This window comes from Perna viridis, chromosome 9 (assembly GCF_037379345.1).
Source record: "Perna viridis isolate PV_CMFRI_1.1 ecotype Kerala chromosome 9, ASM3737934v1, whole genome shotgun sequence".
Taxonomy (NCBI): Eukaryota; Metazoa; Mollusca; class Bivalvia; order Mytilida; family Mytilidae; genus Perna; species Perna viridis.
The window spans coordinates 9,595,278-9,621,414 of NC_142453.1; the positions used below are offsets into that span (position 1 = coordinate 9,595,278).

At 32.7% G+C, this 26,137-nt stretch overlaps 1 protein-coding gene across 1 annotated transcript; it reads right to left on the reverse strand.

Annotated features, from left to right (window-relative positions):
- LOC148606601 (myeloperoxidase-like) lies at positions 1–25,267 on the reverse strand (the record flags this gene model as incomplete). The annotated part of the gene is made up of 9 exons (XM_088546135.1): positions 25,255–25,267; positions 7,061–7,213; positions 6,258–6,428; positions 5,301–5,340; positions 4,095–4,189; positions 3,247–3,339; positions 2,172–2,670; positions 1,741–1,941; positions 1–145 (listed from the first exon to the last, which is right to left on the reverse strand). Coding segments are annotated over exons 1-9 (1,410 nt in total), but the record flags the coding sequence as incomplete, so codon positions are not given.
- Positions 25,268–26,137: the final 870 nt, after the last annotated feature.

The window sequence follows — 26,137 nt, forward strand, 5'->3', positions numbered from 1 at the left end:
ATCATCTGTTTCATACCAGAACCGATCGCCCACTTTCAACTCATGAAATTGCTTCGCAATACAACATGAAAATGTTGGGCCTACTCCTCCGCTCTCTCCGCGTTCCATAAGACCACCGATTAAAAAGTCCACATTGTCAATATCTCTGCAGTATATATATATATCATCGTAAGGGAAATGAAAAACAGGAGAGGGTATAGTAATTTAAATATTTGCATCAATTATTACACATATGAATTTCCTTACAACTCCATTCTTTTTAAATTCAAAAGAAATGAATATATGATATTTTTTTATTTAAACTCAGATACTATACATTCGCAGTAAATCAAGATTTTAGTATCAGTTAAGCGCAGAATCATGAAGAGTTAGATAAGTACATTTTTTGTCAAAAGGCTCAATAGTGTTAAAACATCAGGAATTTCGAAAAAAAATTCCTTTAAAAATTAAGTAGGAGGTCGAGAAGAGTAGAGACAAGAAAACAAGTGATAGATCGACCTGTGATGAAAAAAAAAATTGGTGGGAAATATTTTTTTTTTATTAAATTCATCCTTACTTTTGTTTTACACTTTATCCAAAGCCTAGCATTTGAAACAACTTTTTTGTATTATTGCCATAGATATTACTTTTGAAAAATTTAAAATTGTTAAGATAGTTCCATTAATTAGGATTTCTTATTTCTTCATCTATTTTCATGATTCTTACCTAAATCTTTACTTAAGAATATGTATGCTGATTAATACAAGAGGCTCCCAGAAGTCTGAATTGCTCACCTGGTTGAATTTTGCCTTTCAAAGGCAATAAATTTAACAAGAAGTTGTCCGACAATTTTGACTCAAGAAGTCTTTGGTAGTACATATCATAAGATCTTTTCAACAATTGAAGGATTTTTTTAATCTATCATATTTTTTCAAGATATTGGCTGAAAGCTGTCATTTTTCCCTTTTCAAGGGCAATAACTCTTACAAGGAGTCATCTGACAACTTTTATCCCTGCAGACTTTTGTAGTCCTAATAATATGAATCATTTCAGTTATTGAAAGAATGTGGCTAAACAAAATGGTTTTGGAGACATATGCGAAAAACTACTGTCTGACCCTTATGTTCTATTTTTAGTAACGGTGGCCATGTTTTTGGACAAATCAAAAACTTCCACATCAATTCTTTGCAGGATAAACCAAGGAACATTTTATTTTAAGTTTGGTTTCAATTGATTAAATAATGTCAGAGGAGAAGATTTTTGAAAGAAATAACATTAGAAATAGCAAAAATCGTTGAAGAAGGGCAATATCCCCATCATGACTGAACAGTTTAAAACCAAAATTTTACCAGAGATAGATCTCATCATGCGAAACACTTTTATCCATGTCAGAATTTAGGACATATATGTGTAAAACTACTGTCTGCCCCTTTCTTCTATATTTAGTAATGTTGGCCATGTTTTCCGACAAATAAAAAATCCCCACATCAGTTCTACGCAGGAACATTCATAGCAAGTTTGGTTCTAATTAGTCAAGTGACTTCAGAGGAGAAGAAGTTTGTATAACTATTAACGACGACGACGACGACGGACGACGACGACGACGGACGCAAAGTGATGACAGTAGCTCACACGGCCTTTGGCAAGGTGAGCTAAAAAGATATGCATTTGATCTAATTAAAATAAAACAGTTTGAGATTAATCAATTAGATAGGTAAGAAATGTGATAAAAAGCTGTAGTATTCATTTTGTAAAACTTACCCATATAATTTTTGAAGTCTTCTACCAAACTTTCCAAATGATGAAAACTTAGTTAATTTTGATAACCCACAAAATTCTCGCCATCTGTTAAAGCTTGGGGTACCTTGATCTCTACCCCGCTGAATATTTCTTGCAAACAAATCGGAGCCAGGAGGCGTCGATTTAAAAAATAGTTTATTTCTAATACCATTTGTAATCAAACTACAAAATATCAATAAAAATTAAATGGTAATTAGCTAGGTAATATTCTTATGTCATATTTCTGTTAATATTGATAAGATTCTTTAATCAATAATTTATATGAAATGTATTCAAGTATGATACCAAAATATTTTAACAGTACAATATTATCACAGAGGATTTAGTACGGCGTCTAACTAACCCCAGACATCTAAACTGATAAAAAATGTAACAAAATAGAAAACATTTACCTGTCAATTTTGAGAGCAGGTGCAACAGCAAGCCATCGCGTAAGATCTTTCACTCTTTTACCATTGTTTTGTTGCCAAAGATTCGGACTTTCAAAATTGTCTTCAATCAAGTTAATTTTACGGTTTTTCTGATTAAAATGGGATCCCAGTTCAGACTGCTCTGGTGGTATTTGTGAATGACCAAAGCGCCAACAAGCTGTCCCAAATGCGTTTCGAATAGATGCATCAACAGTACTATTGTAAACATTGTTATAACCACGGCCTTTGGAATAAAGTTTGAATGTTTCCATAGTATGCTGGTCAACAACCGTTGGTAGATAATGATTAAATGTTATATGTTGGAGCTGGGCAATGATGATTTTCCTTGTTTCCTGAAAAACCTTTTCATTTTTCCAGTGTGGATTTAAACGGTGCAAGATATTTGACAGCCTGTTGTGTTCTCTTAGGTACAGTAAATGGTTAAGGCTTAGATTCGGAACTTCAGCGGATCTTCGATCACCTTACAGAAAAAAAACGATACTATATCTGAAATAGTTATTACTATTTCAGAGTGAATGTCATTGTATACATTTCATATTATTTGAAGTTTGGATTATATGCACTGAAACATAGTGTATGTTAAAATGTGAGCGTCATAGAGGAGTCAAAATGTCAAAGAAATCTTTTCCAAATACCCTTTGTTTCTAGAAAAGCAGAGGACGCTTACCCTACCGGTGCACCTGGTCCATGCTTCCAGATTTTAGTGGAGTCCGAGTTGCTCATATACTTTTGTTACTTTGTATTTATGATTTTAGTTACTTTATGTGCTTTGTTGTGTATGTCTGTTTTCCATGTCTGGTCTTTGTCCCTGGATTACATTCTTTTGATTACCGCTATAACCTTGGTTCCCTTGATTACTCTTTTAAATCCAGGTCTTTAGGTAAATGATCTGTTAGGATATTGAAGTAACTGAGGAAGAAAAGCAAACAGCATGTCATGTAGCATTATACATCAAACATCACGACTGTCAGGAATTTGACAGCTACAAAAGTAAACCTAGAATGATTTAACTGTAACTTAAAACACAACTTTTTACCTGCAAAAGGGCATCTGTTGTCTTGCTGTAATTTTAAACAGCTACCACCATCAGTTGTTGGCAGTAAGTTATGAGGATCTGTTTTCATCAAAACTGTCGACAAAAAATCAAAATCACGTTATGACATTATTTTAACATTAGTAGGTTTTGTTTTTTCTAAAGTATAGTATACAAAGCGTAAGTCAAACATTCCTTATTAAATAAAACCAAAATAAATAAATAAATAACAGCAGGTACCTATGATTTTGGCTGATTAGTTTTTAGTTACTGTCTTCATAAACGACATAACTTGTGCACACTAATGCACATATACAAAACCGGAATAAAATTATCTAATCAACCTACCTAACTGTTAATCTACTTTATTGGAGGAGCAAGATTCGACCCACCGAGGATCGAATCATACACCGCTCCGTCACAAACATGCAACAAACCGATTTGGCTAAGGAATTAATCCTGTACCCAAGTCAATTATCTGACTATTTAAACCTCACTTCCTACTACAACGCAGGTAGGCCCTCCTACCACACCTTGATAATCAGGTGATATATTATGATTTGAAGATCAATAATGCGTGTAATTTCCCCTGTGACAAAGTAGGAAGACAACAGATAAAACACGCCTGATGAATAAAACTATATTAATTGACACGTCATTCATTTTCACTTTGTCCCCATTTTAAGTGAGGGAGACACTAATAAATTGATCGGATCATTAATGTTCTACAAAGAAAAAGAAAAAAAAATATACATCATCTTGTACAAACTCTACTCTATTATGTACTCAATACACATTAACAGCAATTAACATTCATCAAATAAAATACAAAATAAATCAAGAAAACGTACAGCTGTTAGGTACTCTTAATTTTTCCAAAGTTTCATCTGTGTCGCCATATAGAAAAGTAGCATCTATGTAAGAACTAATCATATTGATATTTTCTCTAAATTCTAAAAAAAACAAATATTGATATACATTAAAATTGAGAAAAGCACAGCTCAACACTGTAACCTGTATAACGTAATTTTAAAGAGTAATCAAGGGAACCAAGGTTATACATGTAGCAAACAATCATATGTATTGACTGATTCCAATCGCCGTAGTCACGTTATTTTGTATAGTACCGGGCAGGGATGATGGTTCGTATCTTTAAAAAGCTCAGGATGACAAAAGTCGCACCAGTTTTTTTTGTCTGCTATTTGTTGTTTGTTTTGTTTTGTTTTGTTTTGTTTTTTTTTTTTGTTTTTGTTTGTTTGTTTATTTGTTTGTTTGTTTTTTGTTTTTGTTTTTGTTTTTGTTTTTGTTTTTTTTTTTGGGGGGGGGTGTTAATGAATTATTTTACTCTATGATGGTACTTTTATTCAGGGATACAAACGTTTTGGGGAATGAAATTTTTGTTAGCTCGCTGACCTTTGGAATACGAAAATAAAAAAATATATACTTCTTTTGCCGAGAAGTAATCACGATGTAAAGTTTTGTAAATAAGTATGCTTATGTATATAATTTTTGTGTCCCTACCTGACTCTGTTGTAACTGATGCTTCTGATCTAACAAAATTTAGACATACAGAAGGTAACTCTTTGTCCATATTAGAAATGTGAATCGGGAAACATTCATCAATGCTAAAAGACATTGTGAAATCACATTAAGAATACATTGAAATTAGAGAGCTAAAAAGTGGCTCTGTGTATAACAGGAGAGAAAAAAAAAGAAGAATAAAGATAATATATAAAAACAAGTACTTTTAGTTACAAAATACATGAACAGAGTCATAGTGACAGAGTACATAGGTGCATGCAAGGTACTGAGTAAACTCACTTGCTGCAGATTAATTATATCTTGTTTAGAAATGTGCGCAAGAGAGGAATGACGTAATTTAAACTGTTAAATTTATAAATCATTTACGTTTATTTGGTTGATAAAGACATCTACAAATTAAGATTGGTTAAAGTCGATTTATAGAAGTAAAAAATGTACGCTAAAATATTTTAAAAATATCCTTCTTTTGTTTGTTGTTTGTTACAGCCTTAATCAGAAATTTAAAAAATACTTACTTATTTGAATATGGATCAGACGCACTACAGCAGTCACGTCCTGAAAAGGTACAATATATTCATCGAAAGAAAGCATAGTCACTATTTTCATTGGCCAACTGATACATAAATGATCCAACATTCACACAAATTGTTATGACAATTTATTTAACTAAAAATGTTATTTCTATTGTGAAGAGTGGTTTAGTTTCACAGAAGGCACTAAATGAGAACAAAATCAAATTCAACAAAAATAATTGATTTTGCATAAAAACATCAATATTATAAATCTTTCTTTACATTTTTACAAAATTTAAAATTGTTATTCTAAAGTCAGTTATAGATTTTCGTCCGATAATGTAAAAACGATTACTTGTATTTACTCTATGCATATTTTGACCAGGAGAAGAAATTAGCATTTAATTGTAACTTCAAACAATTGAGATTGAGAAATCAGTGAGACAAACTGTTTTTCTGTAAAAAAAAAATTAAGTAGCACTCCAGCTAAGGATCATGCAAAATGTGATTCATAGGTAAAAAGCCTACATATTTTCTATTTTTGATATTATGTTTGAAATGTCATAGTAAACAGAAATTAACATGTGGTTTTTCATATAACCCGTGCTCTTAGGGGATAAAAATAATATAGAATGCACTGTAGATTTCAAAATTAAGGGACATAACACTGTAAATGGCGCTCAAATACAATAGAATCTACTGGATTTTCAATATCTCCTAAGAGAAGGCAGATTTGAATGAATATTTACACATTTCATAGTATAAACCCATAAAACAACTTAATTACAAAAATAAAAATATGTAGGGTAATTTTGGGATGTATCGCATTTTTCAGATTTTGCATGATTCTTACAAAGACAGCTACTTTATTACTAATGATTGTTTTGATTCATAGTTACTGTAGTGATTTTTTATGATATAAACAGATTTTTACGTCTGTAATTCCGTTATAACACTTACCGTCAGGTATTTTAGTTTCAATAAAATCATGGGCTAGTAGTTGACCGAAAGCCATGTGTTGAACTGTCCTTTTGAAATCGAATTCTTCTTTTCTTCCAGATTGAGAAACAGCGTTGGTAACATCTCGGGGATTTGGTAGCCTATAAGGGTAACCCCGGGGTATATTCTTTCCTATTGTACAAATGAAATTTGACAAAATGCGCAACCAATCAAATCTGCGGACAACAAGCGCGACCAATCAAGTCTGCGAAATGCAGATATGTTATTCTCATGAAATTTAGTTTACTTCAATAATTGCTTGTGGCTCGGTTAGATTTGTATACTGACATGAAATGTTTACAATACTCATTGTATTATTATGTAAAGTTATGCTGACCAACGGATATTCCATTGTTCAGACATTCACAGTCGTACTTTTAGTTTACAGGCAAAAGGCTATTCCTGACGGTACAAAAATAACATATATGAGGAAGTTTTTAATAGGAAATGTTGCATTAATAGTGATGTATATTTTAAATCACGAAGACGGAAAAAGATAGTATTTCTGGATTTTAGTGCATATAGATATTAAAAAACATACAAAAACATTGTGTTAAAATACCATAAAACAATACTGTAAATAAATACATATTTGAAAAAAAATTATAAGTTAAAACAACTCAAACTGAACATACACTATTATGAGATATATGTTTGAATAAATAAAAAACATACAATTATTCGAACTTAAAACATGAGAGTTTTCGATTTTAGTCGGTCACCAAGCATGGAAAGAACCTTTTTTCAATAAAAGAAATCGTTACCATTTTCAAAGTCCACCATAGGTTCACCAAATCTATCAATAAACCGTCTTTGTTCAGTTCTAGACATTCCCCAGGTAGGATGCTCTAAATTGTTACAAGAGCCATCAGCAGTTCTATATTTTGCGTGCTTGTTGCATTTCAATTCCAGAGTATCTGCAAACAGTATGAATGAAAATTCATTTTGAAAATAATACATGTCGTTTCAGATTTGCTGGCTTTCATTGTTTTCTCCTGGTCTAAAACACGATTATTAATAAAAAGTCAGGACAAAGGACATAGGTTGTTACATTTCGAGGAAAATAAACTACTACGTATTAAAGCTTAATTAAAAACACTGTAAAAATATTTTGTCTACTTAAGGCATGAACATCAAACAAACGGTAAACCTTCTTTATATTAGAGTAATTTAGAGTCTATGAAAAGCCTTAAAACAGTAACATAACTTATATAAGTAATACAACAAATTGCAAAAGTTTTGGGGAAACGAAGGATGGGCACACTAAGTTTTTAAGTCGGTGTTTGTTTTTCATGATATTGTCTGAATTGTAATTATTTATATAAAAGATCTTAAGAACTTCTCAAAATATGGCAGTTAAGAAATGTTTTAAATATCTTAAAGGTACAATTGCGAAATATGACTTCAACTCACCTGACAAAAAAACAAAACTCAAGAATATAATAAACTGCATTTCTCTATTTCCGTTACATCAAAGTTTGGTATAAAATTGAAGTGGCTGTCTTAGGCAACAAGAGGCCTTTATATAACATAAAATGAACTAATTATCATTCAAAATATAAGATTGGCATTATTTTTTTCTATTAACCTGTTTAACTTTATATTCATTTAATCATGACATATTTTTGTGGGCGACATATTCTTTCTGCCTTTTTTAAATGGCTTGATTTCGATAAGTTATGCAAATATGTTTTAGTCTTGACATATTATTTAATTTTGATATATACATATTACATGTATGTATAAGAATGTGTTAAAACGGTCACAAACTATAAAAACATAGATAAGTTGAAGGTAACAAAAAATGATTAAAAAGCTATGGCAGATGTTAACAAATGTGTGTATTAGTACGACAACAACCTAACAAATTCTAATTTGACCAGACATTCTGATTTACTATTTTCGACCGGTATGAAGTATCAATTTCTAATATGAGAAAAAATATCTCCAATGAGATTTGACGTAAAACCGGGATAACTACGCATTGAACTTGACACCTTCTAACCGCAGTAAAGTAGCTCGCCAGAGTAGTTAGATCACAAAATTTAAAAAAATATATTAAATAAAATGTTCTTCAGATATGAACAATATTCGATGTACACGAATATCCATAGGCAGCTCCCCCCCCCAAAAAAAAATAAAACTAATAATATTTTTTTTAGCAAATTTATATTATCTTTTATTTGGGAACGTCGTGCCATCATGTTAGTGAGTTCAGAGAAATAAACATTTTATATTTGTTTTGATAATATCTTTTAAGTACAATGTATCTTTTAAGTAAATTTTTGTCTCTTTGAGAATTTTTATCGCATGATTTATTGCTTTGTGATATCAAGTTCAAGATCGTATTTTGGAGGATTAAAATTAAGTCATAATGGCGTATGATTTATGTTGATTTTTTTGTTATCTAATTTGTTAATTTGGGATATCTTCCACAATTTCCAATTTATTTACAACTATGATACTTAGTTGAAATGAATGATTTTGCCGTAGTGAAAATAGTGTTCAATGTTGTCGTTGTTGCTAGATTATCATTGGATTATACGTACTTGCAATATGGCGTGTGCCGCTAGTGAAGAGGGACATGCACACTCTTCCTGAGCACCTGATGTCTCTCCCGGACTTTTATGGTAGTTCATATCTAGTGCTATAGTTTTTTGTGAGACTTCTTGTTTCCCATTAAAATCTATGATTTTTCATCTCTTTCCACTTCTATTCCCCATAATTAATCAAAATTCCGACTCAAAAATATACTACATTGCTGTTACTACAAAAAAGACGGTACGCTTAGACACAAATACGTAGTTCTTGGAAGAGATTCCTCATACTTTGTTAAAAATCCCAATCATCTTCCAAATATACCGAAGATATTTTCAGAATGCTGGAACGTTTTTTTCCAGTGTGGTGGACTAACTTTTGACCAAACTATACAAGAAATGCAATGACTTTTCATTCCGCATTGTAAACATTTCTATCATCCGTTGCGATATTCCTTTAGCACCTGCGTATGGAGTTTTCATAACATAACTCGAACGTTGTGCCAAGCTTGCCGTAACTACGCAGACTTTTTGTATCGCGCTAGACTTCTAGCATTAGGCTTCTGGAACAGGGTTATGCTGTTACAAGATTGAAGTCATCACTACAGAATTTTCATGGTCGTCATCATGAACTCGTGGATCGTTTCAAAGTATCAATCTGTACCATGAAAACGTTTTTGTTCATTGTGTCATAGTTTCTTACTTTGTTTTACTTTTCATGAATAACTCGATGGCTGTTTCTAGGAAAGCAGAGGACGTTTACCATGCCGATGTACCTGGTCCATGCTGCCAGTTTTTAGTGGAGTCCGAGTTGCTCATTTGCTTTTGTTACCCGCCGAGTTGCTTATAAAAGTCAAGTCCAGGGTTGACGAAAGAGGAAAGGAAAACTATGACACGATGAAAAAATCAGTTTTCATGGTACAGATGGCTACATCGTAACGATCCACGAGTTGATGATTGCGACCATAAAACTTCTGTAGTGATGACTGCAAACTTGTAGCAACATAGCCCTGTTCCAGAAGCCTAACTGTAAAATGTCTAGTGCGATACAAAAGAGTCTGCATAGTTACGACAAGCTCTGGCATAACGTATGAGTTGTGATATGAACACTCCATACGCTGGTGCTGAAGGGATGTTACCACAGATGAAAAGATCGTTCTGAGTGAAAAGTCATCACGTTTGTCGTAAAGTTCGGTCAATAGTTTTCCTTTACCATCGATCTCTAAGTGTAGGTCAAGATACGGGGCAAACTTAACAGTGTATGTAGTATCATTTATCTCAAGTTCTTTGGGGTAGATTCGATGTATCAAGTCCCGGAAACTAACATTGTTGAACGATAGTACGTCATCTATATATCGGAAACTGAGAATAAAGGATCTAGCTAAACGATGTTCTTTATTTCGGATCAGATCAGCTATCAAATCAGCCTCATAAGAGTGTAGGAATAGGTCAGCAAGTAGAGGAGCACAATTTGTTTCCTTTGGAATGCCGACCGTTTGTTGAAAGACACGTCCACCACACTGGAAATATATGTTGTCGATCAAAAATATTCCTGACATTTTTTTTCTTGTATGTCACGTCTGAAGATTTATAAACGATTTGTTATTTATATACAGCAATATCGGTTGACGGATAATTCAGAGTAACAAAACAATTATGTACATTTCAATCCATTTTCAGTTCAACTTACCCAGGAATTCTACTTTATATATTGTTCTCTAAATATATGCTACTTGTCTCCATTGTTATTTCTTTAAATGATTTTTTTTATAAATTACAAAACATATTTTTTTTTTGGATTGTACAACTGTCATAGAATATAGCGGATAGTATGAAAAACATCAGTTGTACCATTTGCGCTTCCATAAAAAAGTGATTAAGTGAAAAAATTCTGATTAATTTATCAGTATATGAATCTGGTTTGATATTTACTTGAACATTGACCCCCCAAAAAAATAAATAACACAGATAGATTATCAAGGGGAAATGGCGTATAATGTCTGTTGTATGTTTTAGTGAAAAAGTAACGTTTTTAACTGGAAACATCGAATAGCAAGAATGCACGACCAAAATGTGGGAACTGACCAAACTTATATCTCATCTGTCGCTGTAGGAACATTTAAGATATTTTGTACACAAGAAAATTTTATTCATGTAAGATTGCTGTAAAAGGAGCTTCACATTAACTTAATTTCCTCGTGTAATTCATTTATATTGCATTTGTATGCAGTTCCTTTTTACTTTGTAAACGTGGTACTGTTCACCTATTTATTATTCTTATTTGCGTTATTTATTATAAGCCACTTCACAACATATATCACTATTGTTTCTAGAAAAGTAGAGGATTATCACCCTACCGGTACACCTGGTCTATTCTCCTAGTTTTAAATTCATTTACTTTTGTTGCTTTATGCGTATTATTTTGGTTGCTTTATGTTCTTTGTTGTGTTTGTTTGTTCTCCACACCTGGTCTTTGTCCCGGGATTAGATACTTTTGATTTCCGCTAGAATCTTGGTTCCACTGATTACTCTAATTAAAACGAAATGTAGTCATAAGAAACAAGCTTTTTATTTTTTGTTGTTTGTTTATGTTCTCTCTTTTTATTGCTTTGTTTTTGTTTTTGTTCTTATTTTTTCTTTTTTGAGAGAGGGAGTTTGCTTTCAAAGTATTTTTTTTTTTTACAAAAAATGGCGAATTTTAAACGATGAGTTTGATTTTCTTTTTCTGAATATTGACAAAATTCTTGAAGGTTTTCAACTGTTTGAAACAGCCCATATGATTTTGTAATTTTGGGGGTTCTTTGGTTTATTCTTTGATGTGTTTGGATGTTTTTAACCCCCTCTTTGAAACGATATTTCATCCATTTTCTTTTGATCAATACCAAAACGGTAAAGTTCAACACCTAACTAAAAAGATTAATTCAAAATTCGAGTGCAATTCAAGACAATATATTCCAAGGATAAAATCTAGGCAGAGAAAACGGACATGAAATAACCAAAATGACACATATAAGGAAATACATGTAAATTGAGCAACTCGGACATTAAGAACTGGGAGCACAGACCATGTGCACCGTAGAGTAACCACATCGGTTATCATGGTGCAAATGGATACACCATAATGATCCTCCAGTTATTGATGACGAACATAAAACCCCTGTTGTGATAATTCCAATCTTACACTTCTTACAGCAAAATTACACTATTGTAGAAACTTTCTTATAAGATGTCTAGCACAGTAAAAAAGCACGAAATATATGAGTTGTGATATAAAAACTCAATACGCAAATGAAAAAGAAATTCCAACAGATGAACGAGAATTCAACAATATGGATTGAAAAGTCACCGTGTTTGTCGTTTAGTTTGGTCATGAAAAGGTATTGATATATATATAGTACTAGTATCATAGTTCTTAACTTGCAGTTTTTTTTTAACATTAGTATTTATAGGAGTTGCATGTATTGAAACCTTTCACGGTTAATGTTATATCGAAATATCGTTGCATGTTTGCAAATACATGACTATCATTTTGATGTTTACATTCTCTAATGCATTCTATAAACGGATCAATGGATTAATTTGTTCAACACTTATTCAGTCGGTTTTGTATATTTTGCCCTATTTTTGTCAAATGGATGAAATAATAATATTCATTCTCCTTTACTCTAGTTTTTAAGTTTTTCAGGTGAAGTCAATATTTGTACTATTCATTATAGCATCGAAGATAGAGGTGTTAAACCTTTACATTCGATTTGAAAATACCGTTACATTTTTGTTGATGTACAATGTGCCTTTCCCCTTTTTTATAATTTGCAAACTGTACAACCTTTTTTCAATATTTGGCTTAATAATAGTCTGGTGTTCTAAATTTGAACTTGTTTTTTTTTCGTTTTTGTTTTGTTTTTTGTTTTGTTTTGTTTTTTGTTTTGTGTATAATGCGCATATGGTACAACCGATGTTTCTTATTTTATTTTTTCATTGTACGAAAGAATATAATGTTATTATTATAGAAACATGACTACGGGGAGAAGCAGTAAATAATTTGAGACAAGGAAAAGGAAGCTTTGATTCACATCTAATAACATCAGATTGCTTTTCAAGTTTGAACCGAAAAGAGAGTTAAATGTACAAATCTGTTGAATCAACGGTCAACCGACAATACTGGAAATTTACATTAAGAAAACGTTTAAAAGTCACCAGACGTGAAATACTACGACAACAAATGTTAGGTAGTATCTTTATTAACATCGAAAATCTTCCCTAGGATTGTTTATTCGGTTATTTAAGTAATAATATAAATGAGTATCAGCTGTTCAAAATGTATGGTCGAACTTAAATTCGTTGAATTGTTGTCTTACTTATTCGTGAACTTATATGTTTTATCTTTTTGTTTTTGCCTTCAGCTAATGTATTCTAATATACTTTGTGACCTTTTTATGCATTCATGTACGATTACGCAATTTAGGTACATCATGATGATATGACGACTTTAAAAATATGCATAACGTATTGAATAACATAACATTTAAGTCAAAAAATGTCAGAAACCTCAGTATGGTCGAGAACACAGTGAAATTCATTCTGCGGGGAATATCCGTACGACATGGGACTAAATATGTAGAAAAGTGTGTATAACATTTTTTTTAGATTTACCTCCTCAACTTGCCTTCATTAACCTATCAGCTTTTCTATTTTATCGCTAAAATCCGGGATTTTTTTTTTCTTAAAACATGAACGTGAGATTTGACAATGTTTAAAAGTTGTTAAAATAATCAGGCAAATCTGGAACGGTTTACGGCAAAACTTATAAGTCTCCCCACTTATATGACTTTTTGAAATTGTATTGGTATTCTTAAAACATAAAAAAGATAAAATATTATCTTAATCTATTCCTTTGATCAACATCAACTCTAATGAAAAATAAGAACAGATAAACTAAAAAAATAATGAAAAACAACGAAACACAAACAAGCAAACCAAAACAAAGAAAGGCTTTTCCTCATGATTTCAAGTAGCGTTGATAAAGACGTAATAAGACTAAGCGTGTTCTTGGACGAGTTGCCTTTTTTCTGATAGCAGAACGATACGTCGTCAATGTTCATGCATACTTTTTTCCACATATCTTGGGATGAAAAGATGAGACCAATATAAGAATATCTATAATACATCTTAAGATGCGAGGAGCATATATTGACTAAGTTTTGTATATATAAAATACATAAAAGAAGGACAGGCACAGAAAACATGTCACGTTATTTGCAAACCAAATGAAATGATTTAATATGCATAACATCTTAATATTAAATAGTACAAATACTGACTCGACCCTTAAAATGTGAAAACAAGAGTAAATTTGAGTATACACTTGAATATTTTTTTAATAATGCGGTAAATGAAGTGGTTAAAATACAAAAATAATTAAATTTGACTTATGAAAACAAATTAATCCGATTATTATTGATATTAAGGAGGAAAAATTCCGTGTGATATAGTTGGTACAAATTAGAATACGATCAGAAAAAAATGAGATTTCCATACCTATTCCTCATACAGGTACGACTGTAAAAAAACTACATGTTAAGATCTACTACCTATTTTATTATCAGTGTTTCGTTATTACTCAAGATAAAAAAGATATCATTACAAGAAGTATTTGCAAAAATTAAAAATCTCGGGATTTTGTTAATATTTCGAATAGTTTTCCGTATACAAACTCATCATTTTGAAATTTACCATTTTGTGCGCCCAGTGCAGGTCCGGGTGTTAAAAGAATAGGCCTGCAGCAGCGCTAAGCTTGTCGTAAAAGGCGACTAAATAGTGCTCAGAACCTTAGCCGGGGGCTAGGGCGCTCTGCCCACAGAGCAACTGGGATGTGTGCCCCAGGTGGTGGAATGGGGTACCCCTGGCGTGTTACATGCTGTGGTTGTCAGGCTATAATACGGAAAATCTTAGCGCAAACCGTAGTGGTGCACCGTGTTGGGAAAGATGCCACGTTCCTCGCACGTTAAAGAACCCTACTGTGGTATTCTCCCGGCTTGGGAACCATGGGGCTCCGCCACAGGAGGCTAAATTGCCCGTCCCTACCCACCTCTCCCTATTTCCAGTAGCAATCAAAATTCGTCGACACCCCATTGTCCTTGTGTCCCATCCCTTTCTCATTTCATCATCATTTCATGTTCATTTATCATCCATTTCATGTTCATCGTCTGAATATAGCTGAAATATTGCTGCTCGGAAGTTAAATCCCAACAAACAAACAAAAACAAACAAAACCATTTTTTGCTCTGGTTTGTTTGAAAATTGTGTCAATCATCTGATGTGTAAAATATCGACATAAGATATCTCTTTTTTGTCAATTTTGTCATCGTGCGGTGTTTATGCATATCATTTGTATATTCGAGCTTTTCATGTTCACATTTGCTATTTTCTCGTTGGACCAGGTTAAAAATTCATCTCATGTGATTTGTCATTGACATAAATATAAGGTATTAGTTAATATTGTCGATAAGGTTTTACATTACATATCTGAGGTTATTATTTTAAAAGTCACAATGCTTGGTTTCGATTAGGCTGAAAATAATACACAGGAAAATTATTCCAAGTGATTTTTATATCAATTTCAGATAATGTTGGGCATGATATAATCTTATCATAATTAAGCAAACTAAATTCATGAACTTTCAACTTGAATTTCATGTTGAATGAATTGCACGTGAAAATGAAGTTACCTTAATTTGAAGCCCCTTTTAAGCGAATCTCACTTGAATAAAACTGATATTTGCCATTAATTCCTCATATATCTGTGTGTAGTATTTTTCTATGACTATTTTATGGAAGCGCATATGGTACAACCGATGTATTTCATTATGTTTGCTCCATTATACGAAAATTGTACTCTTCTTCTTAAAAATCCATTTCGTTATTAAAACAAAACATTCAAAAACTGATGATGGGGACAAGTGGTACATAGTGTGAGACAAGGAAAGAGGAAGATTTCATTCACAATGAATAAAGTCGGATTTTTGTGCAATTTTGAGCTAAAAAGAGGTTGAAATGCACATAACTGTTTTTTCTACTCTGAATCATTTGTCCTCCGATATTGTAGTTTAGAAATTAAGAATACGTTTATAAGTCATCACACGTGAAATTCTAGGACAAAACTTGTTTAGTAGAACATTGCAAAAAGTATCAATACTCCCATCAATACGTAGCTTTTTCTTTACTTGGTGATTGTCTTTTTTTTTCATTAATAAAAATAATGAGTAATAGTAACTTTGAATGTCTAGTCAAATTAAACTTTATTGGGTCGTTCATGTACTCGTATGTTTGCCTCTCTCAAATTTATAGACGGATATTTTCCATTGCTATTGTTTTTTTAATATTTTTTCACCTTCAACTAATCTATACTTATCGTTTTAACTCATTTATGTACATACACGTAATCTATATATGTCTATGTGATAATGTAGGTATACAGTGCGATCAAACCAATACTAAACTCCTATTTTTAATGATAAATAATTCGTTTAATGTTATATAAAGGCTTTCGATTTGTTAGCAAGTTTATTTTTTACTAAATTTTGCGCTGTTATAGAGTTTAAACAAATGCAGTTGGTTTTCTTCTTGAGTCTTGTTTTTTGTTTTTGTTTTTGTTTTTTGTCAGGTTAGCCAAAATTGTATTTTGCAATTAAAATATTTCTTTATAGTCGTAAGTCTTCTCTTCCTTCAATATCACAAAGCCTGTTTGCAATAAGTTGAATTACTTGGTATAAGTTATTTTCCTGTTTTGAAGGCTTTTAGTAAGTTTCGAAAATACTCGAACGAACAGAAAGAAAGTTTACATTGTTATTCGTTGCCCATGCCTTAAGTTGACGAGGTATTTGTTCATTGTTGTTGACATATATGCTTTTAAACGTAGTGGTACCAACTAAAGGTTACATCCTTTGCCATTTTTACCTATTTTAAATATTTGTATTTAATACGAAGACAAAATAAAGAACGTTTTCTTACTTTAAGTTCTGCTAAATCTGTGATACGAAATCAATTTGGTTATAAAAAAGAGTAATCAAGGGAACCAAGGTTATAGCGGTAATCAAACAAATGTAGTCCAGGGACAAAGACCAGACATGGAAAACAGACATACACAACAAAGAACATAAAGTAACTAAAATCATACATACAATGTAACAAAAGTAAATGAGGAACTCGGACTAAAAACTGGGAGCATGGACCAGGTGCACCGGTAGGCTAAGCGTCCTCTGCTTTTCTAGAAACACCCGCCGAGTTACTTATAAAAAGTCAAGTCCGGGGTAGACAAACGAGGAAAGGAAAACTATGACCCGTTGAACAAATCAGTTTTCATGGTGCAGATGGATACACCATAACGATCCACGAGTTCATGACGACGACCACAAAACTTCTGTAGTGATGACTTCAATCTTGTAGCAATACAACCCTGTTCCAGAAGACTATTTGTTAGAGTTCTAGCGCGATACAAAAAGTCTGCGTAGTTTCGGCAAGATGTGGCATAACGTATACGTTCTGATATGAACACTCCATAAGCAGGTACTGAGCAACATAACATTTTTTGTTTTTGTTTTTGTTTGTTTGTATGTTTGTTTTTTGTTTGTTTTGTTTTGGGTTTGTTTTTTGTTTGTTCTTTTTTTTGGGGGGGGTTCTGTTTTTTTTTTCTCATTTTTATGCACAGTGCTAATTGTTGGTTCTCTCTTTTCAATGTTATCTTCAAACGATTTCTATATGTGTTTCATCATTGATGATTGTTTCCCGATATATATTTCTAATATGGACAAAGAATTGCCTTCTTTGTAGTTTACTTTGTCATTGTTTGCTAGAACAGAAGTAAATGTGCTACACAAATGGTATACTTTAATCACAGTTATACAATCATTTAAAACAACATACCATTTACATACTTTTTGAAGCGTCAGTAGTGTTGCCTATATTTACAATCCTACATAAAGGATGAGGGTACATAAGCACCTACTAAAAGAAATGAAATGATCCCCCTTCAGTAAACTTTAAATGTTTCCCTTCTTTTGAAAAAAGAATTGCACCTTAGTGTTATCTTTTACGCTATTCGTTAGACATATGTAATAAAATTAAGTGGTGAGACCTTGCCAAGGATGGATATACAGTGTAATTTTCTCTTCTCTTTCGTGTGGATCTGCAGTGTTTTTCCGACGCAGGCTGTTTAGTTTCGCTTTTTACCCCTTTGATCTTTAGGACGCTCTCCTACGGAAACCTATGTCACGTTATCGCAATTCTGTTTCCCGATTGGTCAAATACTGATAACTTAGTGGCATTCGAAAAAACTGTATTGAAAATTGAAATTGCGTCCCATGTGTTATTTTCTTGAATGAAATGTAGAAATATATAAATAAAAAGAACAAAATATTAATGCCTCAGTTGTATTTTTTTAAAGATAGTACTAGTTTTTTATATGTCAGATAAATGGATTACAATGTATCAAAAACACAATTTCTTATAAGTGATATCATTTTCATGACCGTATAATAAAGTTAATATTTCATTTTTTTTTTTATTTTGGATTCAGTCGGACAAACGTTTTATACAGCACAATGAAGCTTCAAATTGTGGAAGCATTAAGATGTAAAGTTTACTTTTAACAGCCCGACGTTAATGTGAGAAAAGAAATCATTGGTTATTCCCGCATTGGTAAAGTCACGTACTTATCCCTGTAAAGAATGTTTGCATTTGTACCTTTACTTCTGCGCATGAAATCACTTTTAGCAACAAATCGTTTTGGTCTCCCGTTCCGTAAAATAGTATTTTTTTCAGTGAGTATTGACAAAATTAAAAATCATATAAAATTCGGTGACATCAACAGTATGTTCCGCTGAAAACGGAATCCTCAGAGATGAAACAGATATACAATAATATTTCACCGCTGCCTCACAAACTACACGGTAGCACTGCATGAATGACTATATCTTTAAGATCAAGATCACTGGCTTTTCTTGTGCTAAAGTACAGACAGACAGATAGACAGATCCCTGTTATGTTAAATGTTTTCTTGGTACAATGGGTATAACATAATAAGCACGTACATGTACAAATCATTGTTGATAAACTAATAATTATTTTTTTAACAGAAATCAACAATTTCTATAATATTTGGAAAGTTTTAAAATATAGAAATGAGAAAAATAAAACAGGATACTTGTTAATTAGAAATGATGAATACGAATAGTAGTAAATTAATGTTGGAAAGTGCAAAAAAATGCATCTAAATAGGTGTTAACGCTTCCGATTTCGGCCGGAGCCTCCCTATATTTCATCATACATTTTGTAATCTCCAACTGTTCTGTCCGTGTCCCAGTGGGAGGTTACAATGTACCGCTTTCGGAATTTTCAGCAAACATCAGTTACAATGGTTGGAGAATATATCGTAAAAATGACTACGTCAAATTACCCTCTTTTGGAAAATGATAAGATGGTGTTCTTCTTTCCGAGGATTTACACCTATGAAAATGGTTTCTCCGCTCAAATGCATTAAGGCTTGTTAAATCTTCAATTCAATTTCATTTAAATATCACGTTGATATTCTTACCACAACACCTCAAATGATTCGCGGCAAGGTCATGCTTACTGTATACATTATCGCACCCCTCCAAATCTACCATCCAGGACGCATCCGCCTTGTTTTTAATATTTATAGAAATTTGGAAAGACATGGTTAGAATACAAATGTAAGACAAGAGGCAATTGACTAAAATAAAAGACAACTGTAAACAAAGAATATATAGGCTAAAATTTGCATGAAAATATTCAAAAAGACGACAAATCTGAACTGTTGACATTAATTAGACGTTGACGACAAGACTGCTTGCCACAAATGCTACATTAGAACTGTCATGATAAATACATAAAGTACAAGTAAGGCTAGTGTGCTACATCCATGCACCTCACATAATGTGCGCATTGACAAAGTAGTTCATTTGGTAACTACGGGTCAGTGTTATCCATTTTTTTCTCTTATGTTCAGGAAGGTGTATACTTAATACGAACGAAATGTTTAAAACACTATAAACAAGAACCTCAAGCAACAGCATTTTATACGCACAAAAATGCGTATGATTTAAAGTATATACTTGCGTTTACACTTCGCAAGAACGAACAAACGTAGGGATGTGTACATTGTACATTTATATACATTGTACATATTTTTCCGGTAGAGAGGGGAGTCATGAATGAATATTGTTAGATATTTAGGATTGTTCTTAACCCATTAGGAAAAATATCCAGAGCCTTGATTGTTTTACCAGGAAAACAAAGAAAATGGCTTTTGATTTTCCGTAATTAAATATAAAGTTCGGGAGACAGTTACCAGCATTATTCGCGTTTGATATTAAATCGGTTTCCAATTTTGTCGGATCGCATTAGTGAATAAAAGGGATGCGACAATTATTTCAAACAACACAATATTTGTAATTTCTGCTCTAATATGAAAACAAAAAATAATAATAAAAAATATTATGACAATAAAAACTGCCTTGTTGCTACAAGATTGAAGTCACCACTACAGAAGTTTTGTGGTCGTCATCATGAACTCGTGGATCGTTATGGTGTATACATCAACACCATGAAAACTGATTTATTCAACCGGTCATAGTTTTCCTTTCCTCATTTGTCTACCCGGACTTGACGTTTTATGAGCAACTCGGCGGGTGTTTCTAGAAAAGCAGAGGACGCTTACCCTACCGGTGCATCTGGTCCATTCTCCCAGTTTTTAATGGAGTCCGAGTTCTTCATTTACTTTTGTTACTTTGTATGTATGATTTTAGTTACTTTATGTTCTTTGTTGTGTATGTCTGTTTTCCATGTCTGGTCTTTGTCCCTGGATTACATTTTTTTTATTACCGCTATAACCTTGGTTCCCTGGATTACTCTTTCATGTTATTCAGCTGTTCTGCCTTTTAATTTCTTGAAAATTTCAATTCTGTCTGTTTATTTTAAATTTGTTCCTACCTCCCTTCAAATGGAAGATCCCTAATGCTTATACGAACTTTGAAGCCACTTATTTTTGTACTTTATTACAGACAACGCAAAAATAAATCATATTTCATAGTTAGTGCATTCACGTAATATGTTCGAACAGTGGATATATATTATTTCATAATCGACAATTCGTCTTACTTATTCGTAAACTTAACTTATTTATATTTTTTATCTTTTTTTGTTTTTGACTTGAGCTAATATATTCTAATATACTTTGTGACTTTTTATACATTTATGTACAATTACGCAATTTAGGTACGTCATGATGATATGACAACATTAAAAATATGCATAACGTATTGAATAACATAACATGTAAGTCCTAAAATGTCAGAAACATCAGTATGGTCGAGAACACAACGAAAGTCATTCTGCCAAGAATAAACGTACGATATGGGACTATATATTTAGAATAGTGTGTATAATATTTTTTTAGATTTACCTCCTCAACTTGCCGTCATTAACCTATCAGCTTTTCTATTTTATTGCTAAAACCCGGAATTTGTTCTTAAAACATGAACGTGAGATTTTACAATGTTTAATAGGTGTTAAAATAATCAGGCAAATCTGGAACGGTTTACGGCATAACTTATATGTCTCCCCACTTATATGACTTTTTGAAATTTTATTGGTATTCTTAAAACATAACAAAAAAACATAAAATCTTATCTTAATCTATACCTTTGATCACCATCAACTCTAATGAAAAATAAGAACAGACACACTAAAAAATAATGAAAAACAACGAAACACAAACAAGCAAACCAAAACAAACAAAGGCTTTTTCTCATGATTTCAAGTAGCGTTGATAAAGACGTAATAAGACTAAGCGTGTTCTTGGACGAGTTGCCTTTTTTCTGATAGCAGAACGATACGTCGTCAATGTTCATGCATACTTTTTTCCACATATCTTGGGATGAAAAGATGAGACCAATATAAGAATATCTATAATACATCCAAATATACGAGGAATATATATTGACTAAGTTTAGTACATATAAAATACATAAAATAAGGACAGGCACAGAAAACATGTCACGTTATTTGCAAACCAAATGAAAAGATTTAATATGCATACCATCTTAATGTTAAATAGTACAAATACTGACTCAACCCTTAAAATGTGAAAACTAAAGTAAATGTGAGTATACATTTGAATTATTTTTTAATAATTTGGTAAATGAAGTGGCTATAATACAAAAACAATTAAGTTGGGCTTATGAAAACAAATTAATCCGATAATAATTGATATTAAGGAGGAAAAATTTCTTGTGATATAGTTGGTACAAATTAGAATATTATAACAAAAAAATGAGATTTCCATACCTATTCTTCGTATAGGTACGACTGTAAAAAAAACTACATGTTAAGAACCACTACGTTATTTTATCGTCAGTGTTTTGTTATTACTCAAGAAAAAAGAGAATCATTACGAGAAGTATTTGCAAAAATTAAAATACACACAAATACATACCATAAAGTATAATACAAAGAACATCATTTTAAAACACTTTTAAAACGATCATTCTTACGATTGTCTTTTTATCAATACATTTTAGAGGATCAGAAGACGAAGAAAAATCTCATGATTTTGTTAATATTTCAAATAGTTTTCCATATACAAACTCATCATTTTGAAATTCACCATTGTTTTGCTCTGGTTTGTTTGAAAATTGTGTCAATCATCTGATGTGTAAAATATCGACATAAGATATCTCTTTTTGGTATATTTTGTCATCGTGCGGTGTTTATACATATCATTTGTATATTCGAGCTTTTCATGTTCACATTTGCTATTTTCTCGCCGGACCAGGATAAAAATTAATCTCATGTGATTTGTCATTGACATAAATATAAGTTAATGGTTTTACATTACATATCTGAGGTTGTTATTTTAAAAGTCATTATGCTTGGTTTCGATTAGGCTGAAAATAATACACAGGAAATTATTCCAAGTGATTGTTATATCAATTTCACATAATGTTGGCCATGATATAATCTTATCTTAATTAAGGAAACTAAATTTATTTGCAGGTCCGGGTGTTAAAAGAATAGGCCTGCAGCAGCGCTAAGCTTGTCGTAAAAGGCGACTAAATAGTGCTGAGAACCCTAGCCGGGAGCTAGGGCGCTCTGCCCACACAGCAACTGGGATGTGTACCCCAGGTGGTGGAATGGGGTACCCCTGGCATGTTATATGCTGGGGATGTCAGGCTATAATACGGAAAACCTGACCGCAAACCATAATGGTGCACCGTGTGGGGAAAGATGCCACATTCCTCGCACGTTAAAGAACCCTACTGTGGTATTACCCTGAAGTAGGAACCATAGGGCTCCGCCACAGGAGGCTAAATTGCCCGACCCTACCCACCTCTCCCTATTTCCAGTGGCAGTCGAAATTTGTCGATCCCATTGTACTTGTGTAGCATCCCTTTTTCATTTCATCATCATTTCATGTTCATTTAATCATCAATTTCATGTTCATCGTCTGAATATAGCTGAAATATTGCTGCTCGGACATTAAACCCCAACAAACAAACAAAAATCCTTAAGCATCGATCTCTAAGTGTAGGTCAAGATATGAGGCTGACTTTCTGTAGCATCCTTTATCTCAAGTTTAGGGGAAATGCGATGTATCACAATTTGTTCCCATTGGAATGCCGACCGTTTGTAGAAATACAACACTTGAACTAATACCACTACAGGAGTAACAAGTGTTGTGGTAAGACTGGAGACAATCTTCGACAGCTATCAGAATAAAAGTTAAAAGTTTTGAAAGAGGTTTGGTGGTACATTTCGCAGATCCAGTTATGTAGCATTGTTTATATGGATATTTGTGGAGTTATCTTCAAACCGTTGTTGATTAGCATACTACGGAAAAAAATAAACTTTATTCAAATGGCTGTGGCAAAAACAATGTTTATAATAGTTCTATTAATGCAGCTATACAAAAAGCATTTGGGGTGCTTGTTTGCACTTTCTCACCAGCGCAGTCTGAACTTGGCCCCCAATTTTATTTAAAACAAAAAGAAGAACATGCTGGGGTTGTCAGGCTATAATACGGAAAACCTGACCACAAACCATAGTGGTGCACCGTGTTGGGAAAGATGCCACATTCCTCGCACGTTAAAGAACCCTACTGTGGTATTCTCCCGGAGTAGAAACCATAGGGCTCCGCCACAGGAGGCTAAATTGCCCGACCCTACCCACCTCTCCCTATTTCCAGTGGCAATCAAAATTTGTCGATCCCATTGTCCTTGTGTCCCATCCCTTTTTCATTTCATTATAATTTTATGTTCATTTTATCATCAATTTCATGTTCATTGTCTGAATATAGCTGAAATATTGCTGCTCGGACATTAAACCCCAACAAACAAACAAAAATCCTTAAGCATCGATCTCTAAGTGTAGGTCAAGATATGAGGCTGACTTTCTGTAGCATCCTTTATCTCAGGTTTAAGGAAATGCGATGTATCACAATTTGTTTCCATTGAAATCCCGCCGTTTGTAGAAATACAACATTTGAACTAATACCACTACAGGAGTAACAAGTGTTGTGGTAAGACTGGAGACAATCTTCGACAGCTATCAGAATAAAAGTTAAAAGTTTTGAAAGAGGTTTGGTGGTACATTTTGCAGATCCAGTTATGTAGCGTTTTTTGTATGGATATTTGTGGAGTTATCTTCAAACCGTTGTTGATTAGCATACTACGGAAAAAAATAAACTTTATTCAAATGGCTGTGGCAAAAACAATGTTTATAATAGTTCTATTAATGCAGCTATACAAAAAGAATTTGGGGTGCTTGTTTGCACTTTCTCACCAGCGCAGTCTGAACTTGGCTCCCATTTTTATTTTAAAAAAAAGAAGAACCGTAAGATTACATCTGGATTGAAAACAATTCTGAAAATCCGAATTTTTGTCAACAATACAGTGATAGAAGAGTTATAGATCCAGCGATGGCCTGTTATAACACCTGCCCTCAAATCGACAGGTCAATGTGCTCCATTTTGTTTGTATTTTTAAGAGTAGATATGTTAAGGATTAGTTGAATCATTGGAAGAATAGAATCAAAACTATTTTGCGAGAAACATTTTACTCATAAACCATTTAACAAATTATAAAACAAAAACAAACAAAAGCATTATGTTTAAACACAAGTTATCACTCTCACATGTTTACTTTAAATTTGCACTTTAAAATCGCAGAACACTTTATTCTTTAAAAACAAGAAAAAGATTTGTGGTGAGAAAACGAATAAGGGTAACAACAAAATTACCGAACACAAAACCGATTCATAATCATGTCAAGTCCAAAATAAATCTTGTAAAATAGAAATTACATCCGGTGGATCAGCTGGTACCGCATTGGTCCTGACCGCTTAACCTCCCTCTTCCATTGCGGCGTGAATATGCCAGTGGTGATTAAAAAGCATTTGCATGCTATTGTCATAATCAGTAAATCAGCGGTTACATCAGCACAAAAAACATTTTGCAAAAAACAATCAATACTCATTACTCTAATTCCGAGTGACAAAATTACACCCTCATCTAAGAATAAGTGAGTATTGATGAACTGATTATCAAGTCTTGAATCAAGTATGATTATATGTACGTCTATCTGTTAACAGTATTAGTTTTTATTCTGTAGTTATTTATAATTTTAAAAGGTTTTGTATTGAGTTTTTACTTACATGTGATAACTTTACATCCTATTCAAAACATGTAGATATATATAAGACAAAACATGCTTAAACTAATCAAAGAATGCCGACATATAGATATTTTATCTCACACAAAACAACAGCTTGCTACGGGTTGAACTGTTCTATTTAGCATTAGGTTGGCCTTTTGTGTACCCTACTTAAGTAAATACTTCCGGACTCTGTAATTGGACAAATTGTGATGATACCCAAAATGTTTTATTAATTCCAGACTCTTACATTATTATATCTATATATATATATATTTTTTAATTTATGTGTCTTTTGCAGAAAAAGGGGTAAACTTTGACCCCAAACAACGTCTGCTTAAAATACTAAAGAAACGAGACTGTTATGCTATGAATTTGCTCTCATTTGTATTTAGGGAAATGAAGATATGGCTGGAAAAAGTCACTTTATGCACGTCATGGAGTCATGGTCATAGCCATAATACGTCATCTAAGTTAGATGATGTCTCCATAAATGGTCTCCTTCCTTTCATACAAAAATCTCTTGGACATTATCCGCTAGAACCAAATTTTATTATATACCTTTCACTCCACTACA